This window comes from Toxorhynchites rutilus, chromosome 2, assembly GCF_029784135.1.
Source record: "Toxorhynchites rutilus septentrionalis strain SRP chromosome 2, ASM2978413v1, whole genome shotgun sequence".
NCBI classification, from domain to species: Eukaryota; Metazoa; Arthropoda; class Insecta; order Diptera; family Culicidae; genus Toxorhynchites; species Toxorhynchites rutilus.
Window position 1 is genome coordinate 206,624,699 of NC_073745.1, and position 24,837 is coordinate 206,649,535.

A 24,837-nucleotide genomic window follows, 5' to 3' on the forward strand; every position below is an offset into this window, starting at 1 on the left:
AATCAATAGACGCATCTGGCATTTTTGAGGAAATTGTCGACTATTCAAATTCAAAATGTGCATATGAGGTAATCCTCGCTTTTACCATCTAGCAAAATACATCCAGCAAGGCGTGGAACCGAATTCATGTAACGTTGTAATATAGCTCATTCTACATCTCGTTCTTTTTTTTTATTTGAACACACGTGCTGTAATATCATGACAATGCATGCGTTTAGGCCTGGCAATAGCAAAGGTTGCGTCGGTGTTACTCATGATAGCGTCTCCCAAGTGAGTGTGTTTTTCCTTACACCGCCTCTGATTGTCTAGTATCGCAGTCGTTGGCTCTCTCTATCGTTCGCAAGTCATTCTGCGTTGAGATGGTGAACGTTAGGAACATTAGGAACATTAGTACCATTGAAGAAGAAGATGGAGAGCGAAGTTTGAACGGAGGGTGTCAACGATGAACTCCAGATTATTGTTTCTTCTTCGAATCGTAATTTCTCGCGTTGCTGTGCAGTCGCTCAACATGACTCCAGCAATGCCTTCAACAGCATACGCATTGAGTTTTTGGTTTGGTTTGAGTAGCTCAAAATGAATGACCCCGAGCTGATCCCACCAGATACACAGTATAAGCTTGGAACCATGAATATTCGGTTTTGCGGTTGAAATTGATGACTGGCCGGGCTTAACCCAAGCTTTCTACGCTTAGGATTGTCGTACCGTATCTATTTTTCGTCACCAGTCACGATTCGGTGCAGGAAGCCTTTTCTTTTCTGTCACTGAAGCAGTTGTTCGTAGGTGAAAAAGTACCTTTAATAAATAATATAAAAATATGTTTCATTAGCAAGAAAATATATTACTTAAACCTCAAAAAACTCATTTGTTTGATAATGCTTATAAAAACTCTTTCTAAACATAGATTGCATACTATCAGTCAATGAAACTTTCGAGGTATCACTACGCTGCTTGGATATATTTGTAGATTTCAAGATTGCAGGAGGTTCTTAGTACATGTCTAATATCTGGGAATTTGCAAAGTAGTATATTCCAGATTCTTAAATTATGGTTTATCAATCAAATATTATCGTGTTCCTACACCATCTTCGATTCCACGATGACGATCATGAGTCAACTATAACCATTCTATAAATCAGAATTCATCTAACAAAAGTGCTAGGAAAAATTTTTTGAAGCGTCCAAATTTTAGATTTACGACTTATCTCGATTTTTTTTGTCTGAAATAAACCTTTTGGCAATCGGATGTTTTTCCGTTTAAAAAATCGATTCTTGATAATTCTTTTAGATTACAGTAAATACCGACGTTTTATGCAATTTAGAAACATTTGGTATAACAAAAATGTTCGAATACCCCAATTTATTGTACTCCCTGGGTTAGTTCAAAGATTGTTTCATGTTCGATCGTTAGCTTTCGGACGATGCAATGACTGCTAACATGCCTATTCATGTGATTCGATCGATAGCTTCAACTTCAACATAGCTTCAGGTCCATCTGTGTGAGGTTCACTTTCATCATCGAAAGCACGTGAACAAAGAAAAAAAAATCTAAACGAAAATTTACCGTAATGATGATTACGGTATCGAGACCATAAACACAATTCATAATTCCGGCCGTCTGTGTTGTACCTAATTTTATCAATGGTTGTTTTCATTTCTGACACCCGGTGGGACCCAACCCAATGGGGAAAGTATGTGTGATTTTTCGGTTTATAAAAATCCTAATTTTGACTATAGTGACACTAGTAAATGAAGTTCGATTGGGCTAATATTTTGCATCGATTGTTCGATTGGGCTAATATTTTGCATAGGGTATTTTATCATGCAAATCCATATTTCTAAGGAAGTCCCGTATAAAAAAACGAGATGACAATTTTCATTGGAATCTCAATCCATACGTATTCCACAAAAAAAAACTGACTGAGATCCAAAGAGTCGATTTTTGTCAAAAAAATATTAAGTAATTTAATTTCGTTAAAATTTTGTCTGGATAGTAACTTCTAGCTGGTTATAAGAGAGGGAGTTTAAAAATTTGTTATTTGAACATTGACATTAATACTTTAAAAAGTTAAAACTCTGTTCAGCGACCGCTTTGAAATGTTATCCTTATTGTTGAAGCTCAATCAAAAATTGTTTGTTTTATTTCTCACATTCATTTCGAACCTCTCGATTATGTCCAGCTTACTTTGTAGAGTTAATTATTGTTTGTCTTTGAACTTATTCCTGACAATGAGCTCAAAGTGAATGCAATGCACTTTTACGTGGAAACTTCATAAATGACTACAGTCTTACTGTGAGTTCTCCCGTGAGAACCAAGTTGAGACCGTCCTAAATCAATCGCATACTCACAGGCAGGGTTGCCAACTATTATTTTCAAAAAAATCAGGGAAGATGAAAATCGAAATCAGAAGAAATCAGGATAGCTCATATTGTGTTGTCCGGAAAGTCCGATCCGATTTTTGGAAACACAATGCTTGATTTTTATAGGCAGACATACATTTACTCAAGTTTATGAGCATAGTTTTGTTCCACGATCTTTCGCCATCTTTCACATATATCACATATATCAAATTACATAAATGAAAGATATTTTCTATGCTGTCCATAGTGTCGAAGTTCGTGTGCTTGAGAGAATTTCACAGGGACCCTAAATTATGATAATCTGAAGGTGCAATATCGGGTTAGTTAAGCTGGTGGGATAACACATTCCAGTCTGATTCCAAAATAAATTGTCGTGTTGTCAAAAATACATGAAGTTTGGCGTTGCTCTGATGGAACACGACGGCTATCACATTGATTAATTCTGGAAGTTCCTCTAGTTTGTTGCGGAGAGTATTTGTGGGAATTTATCGGCTGTTTAATTAGTAGAAGCTCATAATGGAGCTTCCATAATAATGAATAAGTTCAGCTTCGAGATCAATTTTTTAGTTTAGTGTATTCCCTAAACATCCGTTTTCTCTAGCAGATTTTCAAAGTGTGTAGTAAATTAGAGGATCATTTAATCGCAAATCGTATCAGAAGTACAAAATCCTACGCGACTCTCAGAATGAACGATTCGTAACTTTCATCTTTATGAGTTTGTGTGTGAGGAGTGCGTGTATGTGTGGAAATGCGTATGAATATGTGTGGGTATCATCACTCTTTACAATATGTGTACAAACGCATGAAAACGAAAGTTACGAATGGTTCGATCTGAGAGTCGCGTAAGGTTTTGTACTTCTGATACGATTTGCAATTTAGTGCTCCCCTAATTTACTCCAAACTTAGAAAAATCGGTTAGAAAAAACGGCTAAACGTATCAATATGAAACGTTCACCGATGTTTGGGGAATACACAAGGCTAAAAATTTGCCTGGAAACATTAGAACTTACTGCGATATTTGCAGAATTACAGTGGATTTTGTAAAGCACTATAAAAATTCTGTTTTTGGCACTTTTTTGAAATCAATGCAAAAAATTTAAATAATTTTTTTTCGTCAAAGTAGCCAATTATCCTTGTGTTGGTAACCAATTATCCTGTGTTGAAAAGTCCTACAGGAATGTACCTGGAACCAAATAAAAGCTGGATGATAACGTTATGTAACGGGATAACACATTATCCTGTTTAACACATCTTTCCTTTCCCACACATCATAAATTTCAATGCATGTCAAGTGCAACCAAATATCGCTGTCCCAAAATAATAAATAACATTAGTCACCCAGCTCGAATGTATGTTTATTACTTTCCGAGCGTTGCGTATAGCAATGCGGAAAAGTAATTAAAACATAACCCACTTGAAGCTACAGCCACGCTTGCTCTCTCTCTCTCTCTCTCTCTCTCTCTCTCTCCCTTTACATATAATGTTTTAAGTTTGAGCCACGCATGACCGCATGTTTATGATTGTAAGCTGTGTAGAGTTTAAGACAGTATTTAAGTAAATGAAAATAAAGATTGAGCCCAGTCGTTATAGACGAGCTGTTAAAGTGCATACTTTCATTCTAATATCACATCACAAAATCAGAGTAGGGAACCATCAGAGTTAATTGGAGTTGCTGTTGAGTTGGTTAACAAAAAATTGTGTTAGTCCAGAATATTCTTGAAAAAACAAGGAAAATCGATTTTTCATTTCTTCCCAATATTGTTGTCCACTACACCTACACACACAAAGATAAAAATATGTACGTAAAATATTCCTATACCTGAAAGTTGTAGCTTCAAAATGATGCGCATCGCATCGATATGCGTTGATTTTTCACGAAGATACAGCATGTCAAAAATCACTTAAAATTTCCGACTTCGCACTCTGTTTTTCTATTTTTTTTTGTCGAGTATATAACAGTTCGGCTGAAAAGTTCATAAAGTTGACGTCTAGATGGCGCCTCTTGCAAAAATCTACTTGACTATCATAAAGCACCATCTTTCAATGGATATGTGTCAAAATTGGACAGCAATCGGTCGATTGGTTTGTGAGTTACAGCATTGAGAGTAAAGAAACTTTTGTTATTGTGAAAAAAATGGAAAAATCACAAATCAATGAAAACGATGGCAAAATTGCATGAATTGGGCTTCGAATTGCTTCCGCGTCAATGAATTTTGCAAAAAAAAGATAGTTTTACTGTGTTACCTTATAAACTTTCCAGCCGAACTGTTAGATAATGATCAAAAAAAGATTATACATTACACAAGTGCGGACTGGAGAGCTTTTTATGTAGGCTTTTAAAGGGTGTGTCACATCAAATTGCATCACGGAAAAAACGCTGTAGAAATTTAATTTTTAGGAATTATATCTTCAGCTTTCGCTTATAATCAGATAAGAGTGTATAGATCACGTTGGCCATGCTTCACTGTCAATTTTTCGTAAATTTGGAAAAATGTCGTCGAACGAAAAAGAGCGTCGTGAATTAATCCTGCGCACTCATTTCGAGAATCCGGAGTTGTCACATCGGGACATCGGTAAGATGCTGGGAATCGTCCAATCCACGGTCAGCAGAGTACTAAAACGATACTTCGAGAACCTAACCATCGACCGGGAGGTGAAGAACGGCAAAAATGAATGCTCCGTCAGTGAAAAAGATCACAAGCGCGTAGTTAAGCAGTTTAGACGTGATCCGAGAAGTTCGGTCCGGGATGTCGCCAATAAGCTGAATTTGTCAAGTTCATTCGTCCAGCGGACCAAGCAGCGGGAGGACCTGCGTACATACAAGGTTCAGAAGGCTCCTAACCGCGACGAAAGGCAAAACATGGTGGGGAAGACGCGAGCCTGGAAGCTGTACACCGAAATGCTGACGGAAGCCGCATTGCCTGGTAATGGACGACGAAACCTACGTCAAAGCGGACTTTCGTCAGCTGCCGGGCCTGTTGTTCTTCTCCGCAGAGGACAAATTCAGCGTTCCGGGGGAGATTCGCAAGCAGAAACTATCCAAGTTTGCCAAAAAGTACATGGTGTGGCAAGCGATCTGCTCTTGCGGAAAGCGGAGCGCCCCCTTCGTGATGACCGGCACGGTAAACGGGCAGGTTTACCTTAAGGAGTGCCTACAGAAGCGCTTACTACCACTATTGAAGCAGCACGAGGGCCCGACCATCTTCTGACCGGATCTCGCTTCGTGCCACTATTCAAAGGACGTGTTGGAGTTGTACGAAGCCAACGGGGTCACCTTCGTGCCAAAGGAAATGAACCCGCCCAACGCGCCGGAGCTTCGCCCAATAGAGAAATATTGGGCGATTATGAAGCAGGCCCTCCGGAAGAACCCAAAAGTTGTCAAATCGGAGGAGGACTTCAAGAGAAAATGGGTTTCTGTTCAAAAAAAACTACAACCTGACGTTGTACAGAACCTTATGGACGGGGTAAAGAGGAAGGTGCGAGCATACGGGCTTGGGCTCGAAGTATGAATAAAAAGAAAATGCCAAAAGTTGTTTAATAGTTTTTATTTTACTGTCTAAAATTTTCTAAAGGATCGGTCTACTGGGCGAATTTCTACAGCGTTTTTTCCGTGATGCAATTTGATGTGACACACCCTTTATGACAATTCTCATTTCCAAATAGGAAAACTTAGTATATTTATTTATTATAATTTTCATTCTAATAAAGTACAAAATCAGGAAAAATCAGGATCATGGCTGAAAAATCAGGCAAAATTGAGTGTTTGTCAGGATATCAGGGAGCGTGTCAAAAAGTCTGCGGTATCGTGAAAAATCAGGAAGGTTGGCATCTCTGCTCACAGGACCATATTCTTAGCTTTTTCATGCTCGGAACAGTGCTCTCCAAAATCAAAAACAACGCAATAGCCAGCATCAAAAGAAAAATTATGTAATTCAATGAACGCAAATTATCTCGTGTTCCAGATTTGCACCAAGGGGTACATCCTCTCTCGTCCTAAGCTAAGTGCTGATTTCATGCTTTCTTTGTACGCGCGACACAAGCTCCACTGCGTTCTTCTGAACATCTCGCTCCAAATAATGAAAGCATCAGGCGAACCCTCCACGAGTTAATGTCTATTACGGCATCATGAATGAAAAACACGGCTCGAGTGGGCAAAGTGGATGCAAACAGGGTGGCTTGAGATTCCAATGGCACGTGGTCGTATAATTACTTTTCTTTTTCGATAGTCCACACAATGGAGTACCAATGTTAAACGTCAATTTGGTTGTGCGCACTTTTCGGAGCAAAGGGAGTTTGTAGGTCATGCATATAAGCTGGGGCAGAGCTCCAATTTAAAGCGCTTCGGTGTGCCGTTTGAAGATTCCGCTCGAATTAGTATTTGTTTGGGGAAGGTGAAATGACGAAACAGTGCTCAAAACAAAACGCATATCATACGTGAATCCCTTCCTACCATAAAGAAATTAGCCTTTTGACTGTCGGCATTAATTATGCCGTTTCGTTTCAGGCACAGCTTCATAAGTCGAAGTGTGTTTGTGCAGATAGTCTTTCGCTTTTACGAGAGATCGTTAAAGAAATGGCAGTTAACTGATTACTCCCTGGACAGTTCAGTGCAGGGACTCCATAGCTTAGGGACAGTATCTTATTTTGAAAGTAATTGAATTAAGATGTGAAATGTGCGTGAGATTGGTTAACCTAGTTTGAATTACATAATACACGGGACAGTAACTTGATACTTCAATAACTGAATGTATTCGAATACATTGTATTTTTATCCCCTTTGATTCGAAGGTTTACGCTGCAAACGAATCGTTTTACAACAACATTAAATCATCCGAAATTCACCTATGCCAAGCTATGGTCCGACAATAAAGTAATAAGCTTAGTAGAAAGCTTGTATTTATATCAAAGGATATAACCTTTCTAGAGATGATGTTACCAGAACGACGATGGTTCGGATAGAACATCAGCCAGCCATGATATGAGACCATCATAAATCCCCGTGGAAGCTGCCTTATCCCACAATCGCAGAGCGAAATCGATCAAAATGCAACAGTTGTTTCTATCTGATTATCTGAATCTTTGCACATATTGCGGCAAACACACATACAAATATGACTATTTATTTGGGACTACTCCTAAAATGGTGTATCTAAAACTAGTAGTCTGTTCGCGTAAGATGTCAGGATATTTTCAAATATAAGGATATTGTGGATATATAAGTGGCCCGAATGAATTGCATCATATTGAACAAAAATCATAACGCTATTTTTGAATAATTTTTGAAAGTGATTTTACACATAAGTTTTCACATACTTTGAAATGTTGTAGACACATAAATGAATATCTTCGATATGAAAACATGCATTCACGTCTGTCATCTATATTGTTTACACTGTAGCCCCTGGAAAATTAATTTATATATCAGATAACAGATGAAGACGATTGCCAAGTGATAAAGCAAATGTTCCTAAAAAATCTAAAAAAAGATAACCAAATCTTCGTATCAAAAAACAGGGAACAATACCTATGACCGGCCATCAATGTCTTTAACTGAATCTATTTTTGATAAAGTCAAGGAAATGGAAGCTTAATCATAAAGTCGATTGCGTAATGGTATTTGAAGAAGTGCTAAAACGAATCAGCATAACTGATTAGTTTGCATTTTCAACTCGTGAACTAAAATTTTATGACATCTTCGGAAAGATTTCATAAAAAATCGAGCCAACTATAAGTAAGAATAACGTAAAGTCACTACCACATTAACTGTTTTCTTCAAATATTGTAGGTGTTGTGCATTTGGAATTATTATCATATAGTATGGCAAAGGTATGTATATTTTTATTATCTAGTATAAAACTATAAACAAGGCATCCTCAGATAGCAAAGCTATCAGTCGCATCCATTCCGTTTTAAATGAAACATGATTTGCATGACCCAATATTATTTAATGTCATCCCGTTACAAAATCATGTATTCATCTAGAACAGACAGCTAAGTAGGTGCTTTTTTGAGAATCTCAATAGAGCTAATAACATATTGGGTTGGGGAAAAAGAAATGTCGTATATTGTCAATATATGGCAACACTTAAACATATCTTGTGTTGTACTTATCGCATCGGATCATACTATACAGCTATTTAAAGACGACAATCTGTGCTACAAGTATCGTTTTGACAGTGTTGTGTTTGTCCTTTTCAGTCTCAAGTTATAGCGTAAAACTGCAACGAAGGCGGCCGAAAAAAGTCGTGTAGTTTATGAACCCGATACTGTAACGATTCGCACAGCACAGCGTTGGTTTGGTCGATTTCGTTCTGGTGTAGTGGCTGTCGAAAATACACCCCGTACTGGTAGGCCAATCTTCGTGAAAACCGATAAAATCGTTGAAATCATCCAAGTAGATCGGCATGTGAGCACTCGTTCGATTGGCCAGGAACTGGGTATAGACCATAAAACCGTTTGGAACAATTTGCAGAAGATTGGATTCCAAAAAAAGCTGGATGTATGGGTGCCACACGAGTTGACGCAAAAAAAAATCTTTTAGACCGAATCAACGCCTGCGATGCACTGCTGAAACGGAACGAACTCGACTCATTTTTGAAGAAGATGGTGACTGGTGATGAAAAGTGGATCACGTACGACAACCTAAAGCGAAAAAAGTCGTGGTCGAAGCGCAGTGAGCCGGCCCAAACCATCGCCGAGCCCGGATTGACAGCCAGGAAGGTTTTGCTATGTGTTTGGTTGGATTGGAAGGGAATCATCCACTATGAGCTGCTCAACTATGGCCAGACCCTCAACTCGGTTGTCTACTGTGAGCAGCTTGACCGTTTGAAGCAGGCGATTGACCAGAAGCGGTCAGAAATGATCAATAGGAATGGTGTTGTTTTCCACCAGGACAACGCTCGGCCTCACACATCTTTGATGACCCGCCAGAAGCTACGGGAGCTCGGATGGGATGTCCTATTGCACCCACCGTATAGTCCGGACCTGGCTCCAAGTGATTATCATCTCTTCCGGTCCATGCAAAACGCTCTTGGTGATACTAAGTTGGTCTCAAAAGAGGCTTGCGTAAACTGGCTGTCTGAGTTTTTTTTACAAATAAGGAGGGAGGGTTTTATAAGGGGTGGATAATGAAGTTGCCTTCTAAATAGCAACAAGTTTGCGAACAAAACGGCGCATATTTGACTTAAATTGGAGAATTTTAAGTATATTAAATAAAGCGTCAAATTTCGATCAGAAAAACAACATTTCTTTTTCCCCAGCCCTATATTATATTAGGCTGTCAAAAAAGTCCTGCGGTATTTTTTTTGAATTTTCATTTGTTCATAAAATTAGTTACAATCATCTGTTTCAAGTCAAATATGCGCCGTTTTGTTTGGTCACTTGTTCCCAACGAGATTCCAACTTCATAATACCCCTGTTATAGAAGCTCGCTTCCTTATTGGCAAAAAATTCGGATAGCCAATTTTCACAGGCCTCTTTTGTGGCTAACTTCTGACTACCTAGCTCGTTCGCCATGGACAAAAACAGGTGGTAGTCACTTGGTGCAAGGTCCGGACTATACGGCGGATGCAAAAGAACCTCCCATCCGAGCTCCCGGAGCTTCTGGCGCGTCACCAAAGAAGTGTGTGGCCTGGCGTTGTCCTGATGGAAGACAATGCGGCCTCTGTTTATCAAAGATGGCCTCTTCTTCATGAGTGCTACCTTCAAGCGGTCCAGTTGTTGGCAGTACAGGTCCGAATTGAGCGTTTGGCCATAGGGAAGCAGCTCATAATAGATTATTCCTTGACAATCCCACCAAACACACAGCAGAACCTTCCTGGCCGTTAATGAGGGCTTGGCCACCGTCTGAGCCGCTTCAGCGGGCTTCGACCACGACCGTTTGCGCTTCAAGTTGTCGTAAGGGACCCACTTTTCATCGCCAGTCACCATCCGCTTCAGAAACTGGTCGATTTTGTTGCGATTCAGCAGCGATTCACATGCGTCGATACGGTCAAAGATGTTTTTTGCGTCAACGTGTGTGGCACCCATACATCGAGCTTCTTTGTGAATCCAAGCTTCTTCAAATGGTTAATAACGGTTTGATGACTTATCCCCAGCTCATGGCCGATGCTACGGCTGCTACTATGCCGGTCTTTCTCGGCTAATTCAGCGATTTTGTCGCAATTTTCGACGACAGGCCTTCCGGAGCGTGGCGCATCTTCGACGACCTCTACACCAGAACGAAAACGTTGAAACCATCGTTGTGCGGTGGAAATGGAAACTGTATCGGGTCCATAAACTGCACAAATTTTATTGGCAGCTTGAGATGCATTTTTGCCATTGTCATAGTAGTACTGTAAAATATGTCGGATTTTCTCTTTATTTTGCTCCATATTTGCGACACTATAACTCACGAACGACTTAACCAAACAAAACACTGTCAAGGACTATATTATAGCGCGCACAAATACCTTTCCAACAAACTATAGTATGACCCGATACAATGAATACAACTAGAACTACGCGCTTACAACGACTCCTCGCGGAAATACCGCAGGAGTTTTTTGACAGCCTAATACATTCCAACAATTACAGAGTTAGCGTTTTTTTTTATTTTGGAAAATGCTTCCCAATGTTCTAACCCAAAAAAAAATGCTTTGCATAATTCTTGAATTTTCGTTCGAAAGTCGAGCAGAGTATACACTAAACAGTCCTCTCATATCATCCAGTTGGTAAGATAAAGTAAGATTTGTAATTTTTTTTTCAAGTCATTAATTCAGTCAATTTCATATCAACCAAATTTTCATATCAGCCAAAAATAATTCTCCAAAACAGATAAATTGAATTGTACTTTCTGTTGATGTGAAACGCGCGGAGGTTTCATGCCCATATTAGTAAAATAGTTTCATGCAAACAAATTGTTGTGTTTATTACTTTCGCTTTCAGTATCTCAAAAAAATCGCGGGGCATATGATGAAACCATTAAATGCGGATAACGGAGTTCCAACGTGCCCCACGATTCTTTTTAGTCTCATCAATGTCCTTGATTAATGAGGAAGGGGTATGATAACTGCTAACTGCTATTTACCTAATTATTTTCTAGCTTTTAGTACATTATCTGTATTATTATAATGTTTAATCACAAAGAAACCGTTTAACTTCAAAAGTTTTTTTTGCTTATTTTATTTTCTAGTTTTTAGTACATTATTTGTATCATAAGCATATTTCTCTATAATAAAATCACTCAACTTTATTTAAATTTTGTTTATTTCTTACCCAATTTTCCTCCGAATATTTTTATGATGTACTGTATTCTATTAGTCAAATCATTTAATTTAATACCGACATTGAGGGGATTGCAAAAATACATGGTAACTACCTCACAGACTTTCAAATATATATGCAAACAGGTCAAGCTGAATGAAACCACTTGAAAGAGTAATTGGTTATTTGGGGACAGCGGCCATCTTGGATTTGTATTTTTCATGATCTACTTCGTTCTAATAGCACTTTCATTTGATACCCATATTGATGGGTATTGAAAAAACAATACTCACCGTTGCACCGTTTTGTAGTGGTGATCATTTTGGATTTGATTCTTTTATAAATAACTATGTTCTACTAGTCAAGCCCTTTCAATTGATACTCATTGTTCGCGACCAAAGCGCGAAATTTTAGCAAGTGTTCTAAATTCCACATTTTTAATGCCCATCCGTATTCTTTTTCCTATCCAAACCATTTCCTTCCATTCAAAATGCAATATGTGGGGTACGACACTACGGCAGCTGCATATCCCGATGCCGAACAGGAGCCAAACGCATACGAACAAACATGAAATGTGCATACAGTTCATTACCAATGCAATAGATTGATTCCGTATCCAACCTCCAAGTGTGATAGATCGAAATTCCATTTTCAACTTTGAACGTGTATCGTCGCTATTAATAAATCCTGTTAGTGTTATGAAGTTACCCAAAGTGTAATAATTTTCCTCACAAATAAATCCGAATGGTTTTCTAACAGACCAGAATTCGACAACCTGAGCTATCATCGTCCACGCCTCCTTCAGCCGAAGGATTGATGAATTGCGCCATTTTGTGGTTGCAGCCATTTTGAATTTGCATTTTTTATAAATAAATGTGACCTACTAATCACGCCTTTTTATTTGATACCCATATTGATGGGATTCTGAAAAAATATGTAATCCGCCATTTTGTAGCGGCCGCCATTTTTGATTTGCATTTTTCACAAATAACCGTATTCTACTAGTCAAGCTCTTTCTTTTTTTACCCATATTGATTGAGTTTCGAAAAAATATATATACAGGGAAACTTAGATATAACGTACCCTCGTTATAACGTACCTTCGATATAGCGTCACTCGATACGAGGGTCACTATTTATATTTCGGGAATTGGCAACACTGATGTCATGTGAGTCCATCTGACGGTTCCATCGTAAAGTTTGACATTTTTGACGATATACGTACTCAGAACATTTTGTCATACGGACGCTATTTGTTTATTTTATATTTAGTTGAAAGTTTGGTCTCGGCAAAAAAATGGAACTGAATCGTGAACATTTTCGTGCGATGATTTTTACGACTTTCGACGTGGATTATCACAACAAGAGTGCGTCAATCAACTTAATTTGACTTTTGGCGATGAAGCTCCATCAAAAACCACTGTGTATCGCTGGTATAGTGAATTCAATCGTGGTCGTAGTTCGCTGTCCGACGAGTTTCGTGAAGGTCGTCCAAAATCGACTGTAGTGCCAGAAAACATCGATGCTGTGCACGAAATGATTAAGCAAGATCGTCATGTAACCTATTGTGAGATTGAGGCATCCCTAAGCATTAGTTCCACCAGCATATATGTGATTTTACATGAACACTTAGTTGTGCGAAAATTATGTTCACGTTGGATCCCACATAATTTGACAATCGCTCAAAAAAAAGGCTCGTGTCGATTGGAATAAATGCTTTGAAAATTGGTTTATGCGCATGCAAAAGGGTATCGGTCATCGTGGCGAGTACTTTGAAAAACAATAAAAATATATTCGCAGCTTAACTATTTGTTTTTGTTCCTATTCCCGAAATATAAATAGTGACCCTCGTATAACGTACATTTTACCTCGATATAACGTACACATTTCCAAAGTGCAAAGGAAAATTTTTTGAATGTTTTTTTTTCTGAAAGAACAATGAACTATCTGTGTTGTGATGCTAAAACATGGTTTGCACCTTTAATCAACCCCGAAATACAGTTGGCTGGATTCTGGATTCTAAATGAATCAAGCTTTGATCAACAGTACGAAGGGAAACATCATGAGAAAGACTGGCTTCGTCTTCTAATAGAATTTATTCATTGACTTCACTAAAATAGCAACACAATAATGTATTTTAGGCTACGTTTGTGAGTTCTTAATTATGCTTCGATATAAGGTACAATTCGATACAACATACAATTTTGAAAGTGAAATGTACGTTATATCGAAGTTACCCTGTATGACGCAATTTTGTGGTGGCGGCTATTTTGGATTTGCATTTTTTTTAAACAACTGAATAGAATAGAATATATAAAATATATAGTCAAACCCTTTCATTTGATACCCGTATTGAAGAGGTTTTGAAAAATTATGTAATATGCCATTTTGTAACGGCCGCCAGCTTGGATTTTCAAGATCATGAAATACGCAGTTTTATAGCGACTGAATAAATGTGTTCCATTTATGATAAATGTGTGTTCCAATTTTCAGATCAATCGGTCAACAGGAAGGGGGTTAAATTTCTATCAATGTGGGACAGCGCTACAGTCATGTTACAAACATACAAACATACAAATAGGGCAAGCTGAATAAAACCGTTTAATAACAAAAACACAAATTCGTACAACCGAGAAACTCGACTGGATCAATTATATTAACCCCTTCCCGTGTTATTTAATACGTCACACATCAAAATCGCCCTATGTTATTCAAGTACCCACGAGTGAGACTCGATGTTGTACGGGAAAGGCTTAAGGCTAGTAATTTATTGATCAAGTAAAGCCTATTTCGGTTTGTTTGTTCACCTGGTTGATTTGAAGCAACTGGGTACCGAGTTTTTCAACGTCAGAAAAAAAACACCAAAAAAACCAAAAGCCTACAATGAAGAATTTTATTTTTACAACAAACAACTAATCGAATGTGCAACTTCATTCGTTTCATTTTTGCATTGTCAACACATTTATTTAAATACTAAAATGAATTAATACATTATTCAAAGTGTTTTGGAGCCCATAATACCCATACAATTTCCAGTCATTTTTTGATACCATTTTTTTAGGGAAACTATATTCCACTCAAAGCGTAAAGTGAAAAAAGAAAGGAATGCTTTTGGATATATCGTGCGGCTTTGAGTCGTTTAGATATAGCTTGTTGAGCTACTCCCGATGATTCTGGAAACTCTGTTTGCGTTAGACACGAATCTTGATCGAGTAATATCACTAATTCTTCTTCTTCAAACTTTTTCGATTAACCCGGACGCTTTTTATCTTTAACTCTAAACCTTTAACCTACTTTTTAATCGTTCAAATCATCCACTACAAAATCTATTCGATGATGCAGAGTCACCAAAAATTCACACAAGCATTCGATACGTTTCAGTAGCACTTTTTTGACGTGGGACTACGTCTAACCGAAATATATGGGGGATAAAAAGAAAACCTGAACACAGAATAGGGAAAAAAAGAAAGATTTCGAAGGCTTTCATTTCTTACATTTCTATTTTTTTATATGGGGGTGAGTGGGCATATATATGCCCTCCACTCACCCCCAGTTATTTATTTATTTAAAAAAAAAACAAACAAACATTCAGAAACGAGGTGAGTGGGCAAAAACATGAAGAACAAAAATATATGGACCCCAGTGAAAAATAATATTTCTTTTAAGGGATCCATAAATTGGGGGGATAAACCATATAATAAAAAAACAAATAAACATGGATCATTAAGTTCACAGAATAGGGTACTGGCAAACATACAACGATACATGGATTATTGTGGTTGGTCGATCTATATTACGAAAACATTGGTCATTGATTTGAGATATTGTTTTAATTTCTTTTTAAAATTATCAGAACGTGTGATAATTCGAATTTCAGATGGCAAGGTATTGAAACGAGATGGTCCATAAAACAGAATGTGTTGCTGACCAACATTAGTTGTTGCTCTACTTCGCATTAAATGTTGTGCTTGTCGTGTGATGTGTTGATGATTTACTATAGGTATTGTCAAGTTATGGTGAATATTATTGTCATAACGCTGTGGATAAGTTTAATAGTCTGAAATTCGCGTAGTCCAAGAAGAGGCAATATTTTATGGGAATCGTCGGAATATAAGTCTAACGTTGGATGGAGAATTGGTAGTCTGTATATTATTTTCAGACACCTATTTTGCAACGCTTGTAGTTTTTTTTAGTTTCGTTTTACATGCATATCCCCAAACCACTATTCCATATTGTAGTAATGAGTGAATACACGCAAAATGAAAAAATTTCAACGGTCTCTGTGATTCAAAGTAGGATACTCTCTTCAATATACCACAAAGTGAGAAAATTTGTCTTTCTAAAGAATATATTTGTTGTGTACATGATAAACCTGTGTCTATATGTATTCCAAAGTATTCGAAATTGTTCACCTTGTCAATCGAAACATTCTCAAACTTTGGGTCGGGACAAGCAATAATGTTCTTCCTTGGTGAGTGGAAAAACATGTATTTAGTTTTTGACAAATTTAGTGACAACAGATTTTGTTGAAAATACCTACAAAGAACAGTCAGATCATTTTCTATATTTGATACGACCGTTCTAGAGTCAGAATATGGATAAAACAGTGTATATAAAGCTGTGTCGTCAGGAAACGATCTAGCAGTTCCTATCAATGACAGATTACCGATATCATTGATGTATAACAGAAACAACAGGGGTCCAATATTGCTGCCCTGTGGTACACCAATAATTTTAATAGATCGGTAAGATGTTTGCATCAATTGGAAAGAAATATTTAATTAACCTTATCAACAAACTTTCAATTGATTCCTAGAACGTTCTTGTAGGACCTTTCCATACAAAGGTATTTTTGTTTGAATCAAAAACTACCCGTTCGTATTTGATGATGACTAGTTCAATGAACAATGATCGCACCGCAAACCGAAAGGTAGTTTTGAAAACTCCAATAAATTCTGTAAACGTTATTTTTTTGCTTTGACGATTTTTTTTACCTCAATTAATTGTTCATTTTTATTTTGTTTTATTTCCTTTTCCCTCAACCTCAACTTTTCCTAGTCATCAGTTAAGTCACCAACCATCTGGCCAGCAACGGACCACCCGCGAAGCGATAATTCATTATCAACAAACTCCAGACATCGGACCACTCAGCCACATCACATCATAAACAATCTCACGACCCAAGATCCAAATAAACAAACATTTCCATTATTTGCCATAATGCAGTATTTAGCGATAGGACTAGAATCAGGGCACAGCGAGATTATATATAGCAGTATCCTAAAATTCTATGTTCAGTTATTTAGCAAGAGTGAATAAAGACACGTTGGTGTCAAAAAAATATTTTTTTAAATAAACCTTCTGTAAAAGTATTAACTGGCGCCCGAATAGGGACCCAGAGTGATTAGTGTTATCAGTGGAAAATTAGTGAAGTGAACGGAAGTAAGACTCGGTGCGTGAAAGCAATCGACAGCCCGTTTAATTTTCCACCGCGTTTCGAACAACGACTTGGTGCGATAAAGCAACCATCGGTTCGAATTGATAACACTCGCAACACCAACCTCGTTTAAAGCGGACATCCGCACTTCCGACTCTGTGTTTTCGTGCCCCAGTAGGACGAAAACACAGAGAAATACTAGTGCTTCATCTAAAAAGGAAAACACCACCGCACCGGGAAGTGTGTGCTTCACCTGGGTTCCACGGATCCTCATCACTTCGAGCTCACCCGACGCTTGGATCCGGAGATAATAGGACTCGGTAACAACCAAACACGCGCTCGAAAGGCTTCCAGATTTCCACTGCAAGAGGATTGGGAACGGAGCCACGTGTCCCGCAGTTCTGTGGCATACCCACAGAATGTTTGGAATTATTGTGTAAGTAATTTTTTTATTTCAATTAAGTGAATTAATCAAAATCAAAGTGAAAAATTTTTACTAAAATTATTAATAAAAAGTGAAGAAAAGCGAAACAATATTCAAATCAAAATATAAGAAATACAATTATAATAAAAAAAGTGAATTAACTAAACTAGTTGTGTTTTAATATAATTTTTGAAAAAAAATACATACTTAATCAGATTCAATAAAATGGCAGAACAAATGCAAGATATTTTAAACAGGTTAAGCATTTTAGAAAGTTTAAATGCTCCATTACCAGACTTGGATTATAAAGATCCAGTTCTTTTTTATTCAAACCCAGATGGATCACCTGCAGATCCATCCTCTATTGAAAAATTACCAGATTTAATTAAGGAAATACCTGTTTTTGATGGTAAATCCGATGAATTAAGCAGCTGGATACGTGATGTTGATGTTCTCGTAAGAGCATACACACCCAATATTAATAGCACAACCGATCAACGGAATAAATTTTATGCCATCTGCACAGCAATAAGAAGGAAAATAAAAGGAGAAGCCAACAGTGCATTAGTAAATTCCGATGTAAATATAAACTGGAATTTAATAAAGAAAACTCTTTTGACATATTATGGTGAAAAGAGAGATCTGACAACTCTCGATTATCAATTGATGAACACAACACAATCTGGTAAAAGTTCGGAATGTTTCTACGATGAAATTAATAAACTCCTTTCTCTTATTGCTGGACAAATTAAAACTAACCCAGCCTATAGACACCCAGAAGCATCAAAGGCCATGATTGACATATACAATAGAAAAGCAATAGATGCTTTCACTCGCGGATTAAATGGAGATGTCGGCAAATTTTTGAAAAATCACGAACCGGAATCATTAGCAAATGCATACGCATATTGTATTACTTACCAAAACATTGAATACAGGAAAACAATGACAAAAACAAGATACGGAATTGAAGATTATCCTAGAATACCACCTAGAATTCCTCCCAAAATTCAGCAACAACCTTTTATTTCAAGACCGATGTATATTCAGCATACTGCTCGTCAACAGCCAATGTTTAATCCTGTTCACAATTTTAATCGACAACATCAACAACAAAATATGTTTAGACCAATGATTTCAAACCAATTTCAACCACAAAAATTTCAACCTCAAAATCCTCAACCTCAACCAAGATTTCAAGCTCAGCAAAACAACCCATTTGTTCCAAAACCCAATAATAAAGTCGAACCAATGGAAGTAGACCCTTCGATTCGATCTCGACAAGTGAATTATGCAAACCGGCCACAAATTCCGAATAAACGACCCAGATATTTTAATATAGAAACTAATGAATATACAGAAAATGATCCTGATGTATCCCAATATTTTGAACAAGTCCCATACCTCGCAGAAGAAAGTTGCCCACAAGGAACATCTTTTGAACGATACAGTGACAACATTGAAATAGAAGAACAAGACGAATCAAATAATAATGATGAACCTACCGAACTTAATTTTTTAGAATAAAATCCACGTTACCATATTTCCTTTTCTATGGTAAAACAGATACTCCTTTGAAATTTTTAGTCGACACTGGATCAAACAAAAACTACATACATCCAAAACATGCAAAAATCTCTCACGATGTTGAAAAACCCTTTCCTGTATCTTCTGTAGCCGGTGACATTGAAATTACCAAATTTTCTCAAGCACGATTATTTAGAGCATATTCCAACATCAATGTTAAACTTTATCACATGAAAAATCTAAAAACATTCGATGCCATCATTGGACATGATACCCTAAAAGAATTAGGTGCCATAATAAATACATCAAATGAACAACTTATTATTAATCAAAATATTATTCCTTTACTACAGCATCAGTTTCAAGCAGTGAATAAAATCCAGGTACGAGACGATCACCTGTCATCAACGCAAAAGGAAAAATTATCAAATTTACTAACAAATTTTAAAGATCTCTTCCAGCCTCCAGACAGTAAACTATCATTTATCACAGAGGTAAAAGCCGAAATTCGAACAATCAATGAAAATCCAGTTTACAGCAAATCCTATCCTTATCCGCAAGCCCTTAAAACAGAAATTACTAAACAGCTAGATCAACTTTTACGAGATGGTATAATTCAACCATCCCGATCACCATATAATTCACCAGTTTGGATAGTACCCAAAAAAATTGATGCATCAGGCGAAAAAAAATATCGCATGGTCATTGATTACAGAAAAATTAATACCAAAACTATCAGTGATAAATATCCAATTCCAGACACATCGACTGTTCTAGCAAACTTAGGAAATAACAAATATTTCACAACATTAGACTTAGCATCTGGCTTTCATCAAATTCCAATGGCACATAAAGACATAGAAAAGACTGCATTCTCTGTTAATAATGGTAAATACGAATTTCTCCGTATGCCATTTGGTCTCAAAAACGCTCCAAGTATTTTCCAACGAGTAATGGATGACATACTACGCGAACACATTGGAAAAATTTGTCATGTATATATAGATGATATCATTGTTTTTGGAAAAACTATTGATGAACATTTGGAAAATTTAAAAACTATTCTAGAAACGCTCAGGAAAACCAATTTCAAAATTCAATCAGACAAATGTGAATTTCTAAAATCCGAAGTTGAGTTTCTTGGATTTATTGTTTCTGCGGACGGATTAAAACCAAACATGAAAAAAGTTGATTGCATCCGAAAATACCCCGAACCTACTAATTTAAAAGAATTACGTGCCTTCCTTGGACTTTCTGGATATTACAGACGTTTTATCAAAGATTATGCAAAACTTGCAAAACCTTTAACAAAACTTTTAAGAGGGGAGGATGGCCATCGCCAAATATCAAAATCACAATCAAAAAATTTTCCTATCAAGTTCAACGAAGAGGCCAAGCAAGCTTTTATACTTTTGAAGGAAGTCTTATCATCTGAAGACGTCCTAGTATTCCCTGATTTCACAAACAGAGGAAAACTATGCCACAAATGAAAAAGAAATGTTAGCCGTCGTATGGGCATTAAATGCATTACGAAATTTCATTTATGGTACCAAAATAAAAATTTACACTGATCATATGCCACTAACCTTCACCTTATCACCAAAAAATAATAACGCAAAGCTAAAACGTTGGAAAGCATATTTAGAAGAACATGATTATGAGATACAATATAAACCAAGCAAATCCAATGTTGTAGCTGACGCTCTTTCTAGAATTCAAATTAACTCTCTTACACCAACTCAACATTCTTCTGACAACGACGATTCATCTTACATTCCATCCACTGAAGCCCCTATTAATGTTTTCCGTAATCAAATAATATTTCAAATCGGTCAAAACTCTGCCTACGAACAAAACATTCCATTCGAAGGATACAAAAGACACATTTTTACTGAACCACAATTCACTATTGACTTTCTAAAAGACAAAATGAAAAGATATCTCATTCCAGGACTTTTAAATGGAATAATGACCGACGAACCTATCATGGCTACTATTCAAGAAATCTACAAAGAAAACTATAATCCAAAATTAGTGCGTGCACGATTCTCACAATCGAAAGTTGAAGACATTAATGATCAAGAACAACAATTAGAAGAAATTAAAACGGTACATAATTTTGCACATAGAAATGCTAAGGAAAATTCACTTCAACTTTTGAGAAAATGCTACTTTCCGAAAATGACAAAAATAACACAGGAATACGTTAAGACTTGTGAAATTTGTAAAACAGAGAAATATGAACGCAACCCCCAGAAATTCATCCCCGTCAAAACACCTGTCCCATGTTATCCTGCAGATATCATCCACATAGACATCTTTGTCTATAATCAAAATAATCTTTTTCTAACATCCCTTGATAAATTCTCCAAATTCCTTAAAATCCGACCTATCAAATCGAAATCAATCCTACATATCAAAGATGCCTTGATACAACTATTATATGATTGGGATGTGCCTGCGCAAATAGTAATAGACAACGAAAGCAGTTTTATATCAAATGTCATAGAACAGGAAATCAAGAGTATCGGTATTAAAATTTTCAAAACACCTGTACACCGATCAGAAACAAATGGCCAAGTAGAACGTTGTCATTCTACTATTAGAGAAATCTCAAGATGCTTGAAATTCTTAAACCCAGACTGGTCAATAATAGATTTGATTCAACAATCAGTTCATAGGTACAATAATACTTTCCATTCCTTTATCAAAGACACACCTCGCAATGTATATATTGGAACAAATTATAACAACTTACCATTTGAAGATTTTGCCAAACAAAGAGAAAAAACTTTTGAAAAAATATATAATTTACATCAGGCCAAAAACGAAAATATTATTGAAAAAACATACCCAATCTTTCAACCAGGCTCATATGCTTTCGAAAAAAACAATGATATATCAAAAAGAAAAAGCAGGTACAAACACATTAAAATCAAAGAAGATCATAACACTTTTATAATAGACACTACAGGCAGGAAAATACATAAGGTCAATCTACGGAAATCTAATTAATTCTTCAATCCTTTCACTCCAGACTCGCCTTCTGCGTGTCGGCCATACACTCCAGTATTCACGTACATGACCTCACAAATAATCCACTAGCTATCATACCATTAGGGAAAGCTAGGATAAAAACAGGCTACGTAAGGATAGTACATCCCATAGATTTGATTCAAATAGGAAACACCATATCCAACGTGAATGATGAAATACAATCAAACCCTTCAGTTAATCCTTTATACGAATTGATGCAAATTAAGAATTATAAATTGTATGAAACCTTTCTCAAATTGAAACCTTTTATAAAAAGACAAAAAAGATGGGATACTATAGGCACTGTATGGAAGTGGGTAGCAGGCAACCCTGATGCAGACGACCTTCGTATCATCAACGCTACACTTAACTCCCTCATCACCCAAAACAACAAGCAAGTAATGATAAACCAAGCTATAAGCAATAGAATACAAGACGTAACCGATTTGGCTAATCAAATGCTGTTAATGGAAAAACAAAAAGCTAAAAATCATTCGATTGAAATTAATCATTTAATGATACTGTCCAACTTAGACTCACTTCAGGACCAGATAGAAACACTTGAGGAAGCAATTCTAATGGCAAAACATGGTATACCGAGTAGCAAGCTGTTATCAATGCGCGACTTCAATACGATCGCAACCTTCCTGGGAGACCACGACATATTCGTCACATCATTTGAGGAACTATTATCACAATCAACGGCACAAGTAACATTGAACAACACGCACATTGCGTATATTTTAAAAGTACCACAATTTTCAAAAGACATTTATGAATATGAATACATTGATTCCATTATAAAGAACAACAAACGCATCTCACTGCAACGCAATTATCTAATGCGTAATTTGACACACATTTACGAGTCAAACCAACCATGTGAGGATCAAGGAAATTATTTTCTTTGCGAAACTTCAACTTTAACCCCAAGCAATGACTGCATAGAAAAACTAATACGTGGACAACATTCCAATTGCATCTTCGAAAAAATATATTCAAGAGGTTTAGTCAAACGAATAGACGACGCCTCCATACTTATCAACAACGCACTTGTGCAAGTCTCATCCAACTGCAGCAACTCGAACCAACAACTCAATGGTTCATTTCTAATCCAATTTGAAGGATGCACTCTACGAATCAACGGAGAATTCTTCTCTAACTTTGAAACTATTCTACCTGGACGACCGTATCACCCTACAACCGGCCTAATAGTTACCGAGCTCGATACCCTGGACTCACCACCTGCTGAATATCTACAGAACCTGACATTAGAACATCGAGACGAATTGGAAATATTGAAACTTCAAAGTAACTCTCTCACCTGGAAGCTACACCTGTTTGGATCCATTGGAGGATTCACGGTAGTATCAATAATTGCCACAATTGGAGTTTTCCTATATCTTTCTAGAAAAACAATCATCAACGCCAAATTCAGCATTCCAAGTATTAACAAAGACGACATCATTCTCACGGAAACTGTTTCCGTCAGCAAAAACGAAATCATCACAAACTCCAAGACACAGTCATCAGAACTATCAGCAGAACGCGAAAACGAAATCCAATCTTTCATCGACATGCCATCACCCTTTCGAACCATTAAACTTTGAGGACAAAGTCATTTAAGAGGGGAAGAGTTAAGTCACCAACCATCTGGCCAGCAACGGACCACCCGCGAAGCGATAATTCATTATCAACAAACTCCAGACATCGGACCACTCAGCCACATCACATCATAAACAATCTCACGACCCAAGATCCAAATAAACAAACATTTCCATTATTTGCCATAATGCAGTATTTAGCGATAGGACTAGAATCAGGGCACAGCGAGATTATATATAGCAGTATCCTAAAATTCTATGTTCAGTTATTTAGCAAGAGTGAATAAAGACACGTTGGTGTCAAAAAAATATTTTTTTAAATAAACCTTCTGTAAAAGTATTAACTCATCATCGATCATTCCAATTACTTTCCAGGATCGCTTCATATAATTTTCACCCACTGCCTGCCTGGATTCATGTAACCAAACGACGTAATCCAGCAGATTAACTTTCCTTAGCGCAACGCTGATGTCCGATCTTACGTAACATGGAAAAATATTTAGAATGATAAACTATATTCTGTGCACAATTACTTAGAGTTAAAGTGTGTAATTCGAGTTATCATCTGTATAATTTTTTTTTATTTTGTATAATGCCTTGATCCATAGGTTGTGCGATGGACGTCACATTTGGAGGAAGAAAAACAGCCTCAATCAATCCATCATCTGAGTTTATCTCGGCAATGATGGGTACTACAATCATCCATCAAGAACAAAGCCTTTGAAGCATAATCCATCTTTGATAAAACCTGTCGTATGTCAGGAATGAAACATTCGTGAAACCATTTGCTGAACAACTTACTATCCATCCAGGCGATATGTGATCCACGATAATGACCACATTTTTAAAACATCGAGGTTTCTTAGTTTTACCAACAATCAACAGAGATATCTTGATAGTGCCTGATGTGTTGATACACAGCATGAATGTGATCCGATTTTTCATAGCTTTGCAACCTGCGACATTTTGTTCACTTGTAATGATAAACTTGTGTTTCGCACAACAATCTCTAGGCAACATCTTAAAGATAATAAGTGTGGTCGTTACGTAACAAAATTCAATTTTTATTCCTAAATAAATTCAGCGCCCCTCTATGCTTGAGCAGATAGCTTCGATTCTGGGGCCGAATGTGGTGTGTTTCCTGAGTCAAGATGATAAAGCACGTGTTGTAATGGGCTAAACCGCGGTCAATAGACAGGCACCGATTAA

General features: G+C 37.0%; 2 protein-coding genes across 2 annotated transcripts in view; one reads left to right on the top strand and one right to left on the bottom strand.

Annotated features, from left to right (window-relative positions):
- The window catches only part of LOC129769770 (uncharacterized), a 113,606-nt gene that overhangs the window by 73,600 nt on the left and 15,169 nt on the right, over positions 1-24,837 (bottom strand). The gene's annotated exons all lie outside the window — the stretch shown is intronic.
- Positions 16,678-23,920, top strand: LOC129769771 (uncharacterized). Its single transcript, XM_055772240.1, has 2 exons — positions 16,678-17,473; positions 22,026-23,920. The coding sequence occupies exons 1-2, from the start codon at positions 17,457-17,459 to the stop codon at positions 23,632-23,634; spliced, it is 1,626 nt and encodes a 541-aa protein (XP_055628215.1). The 5' UTR covers positions 16,678-17,456; the 3' UTR covers positions 23,635-23,920.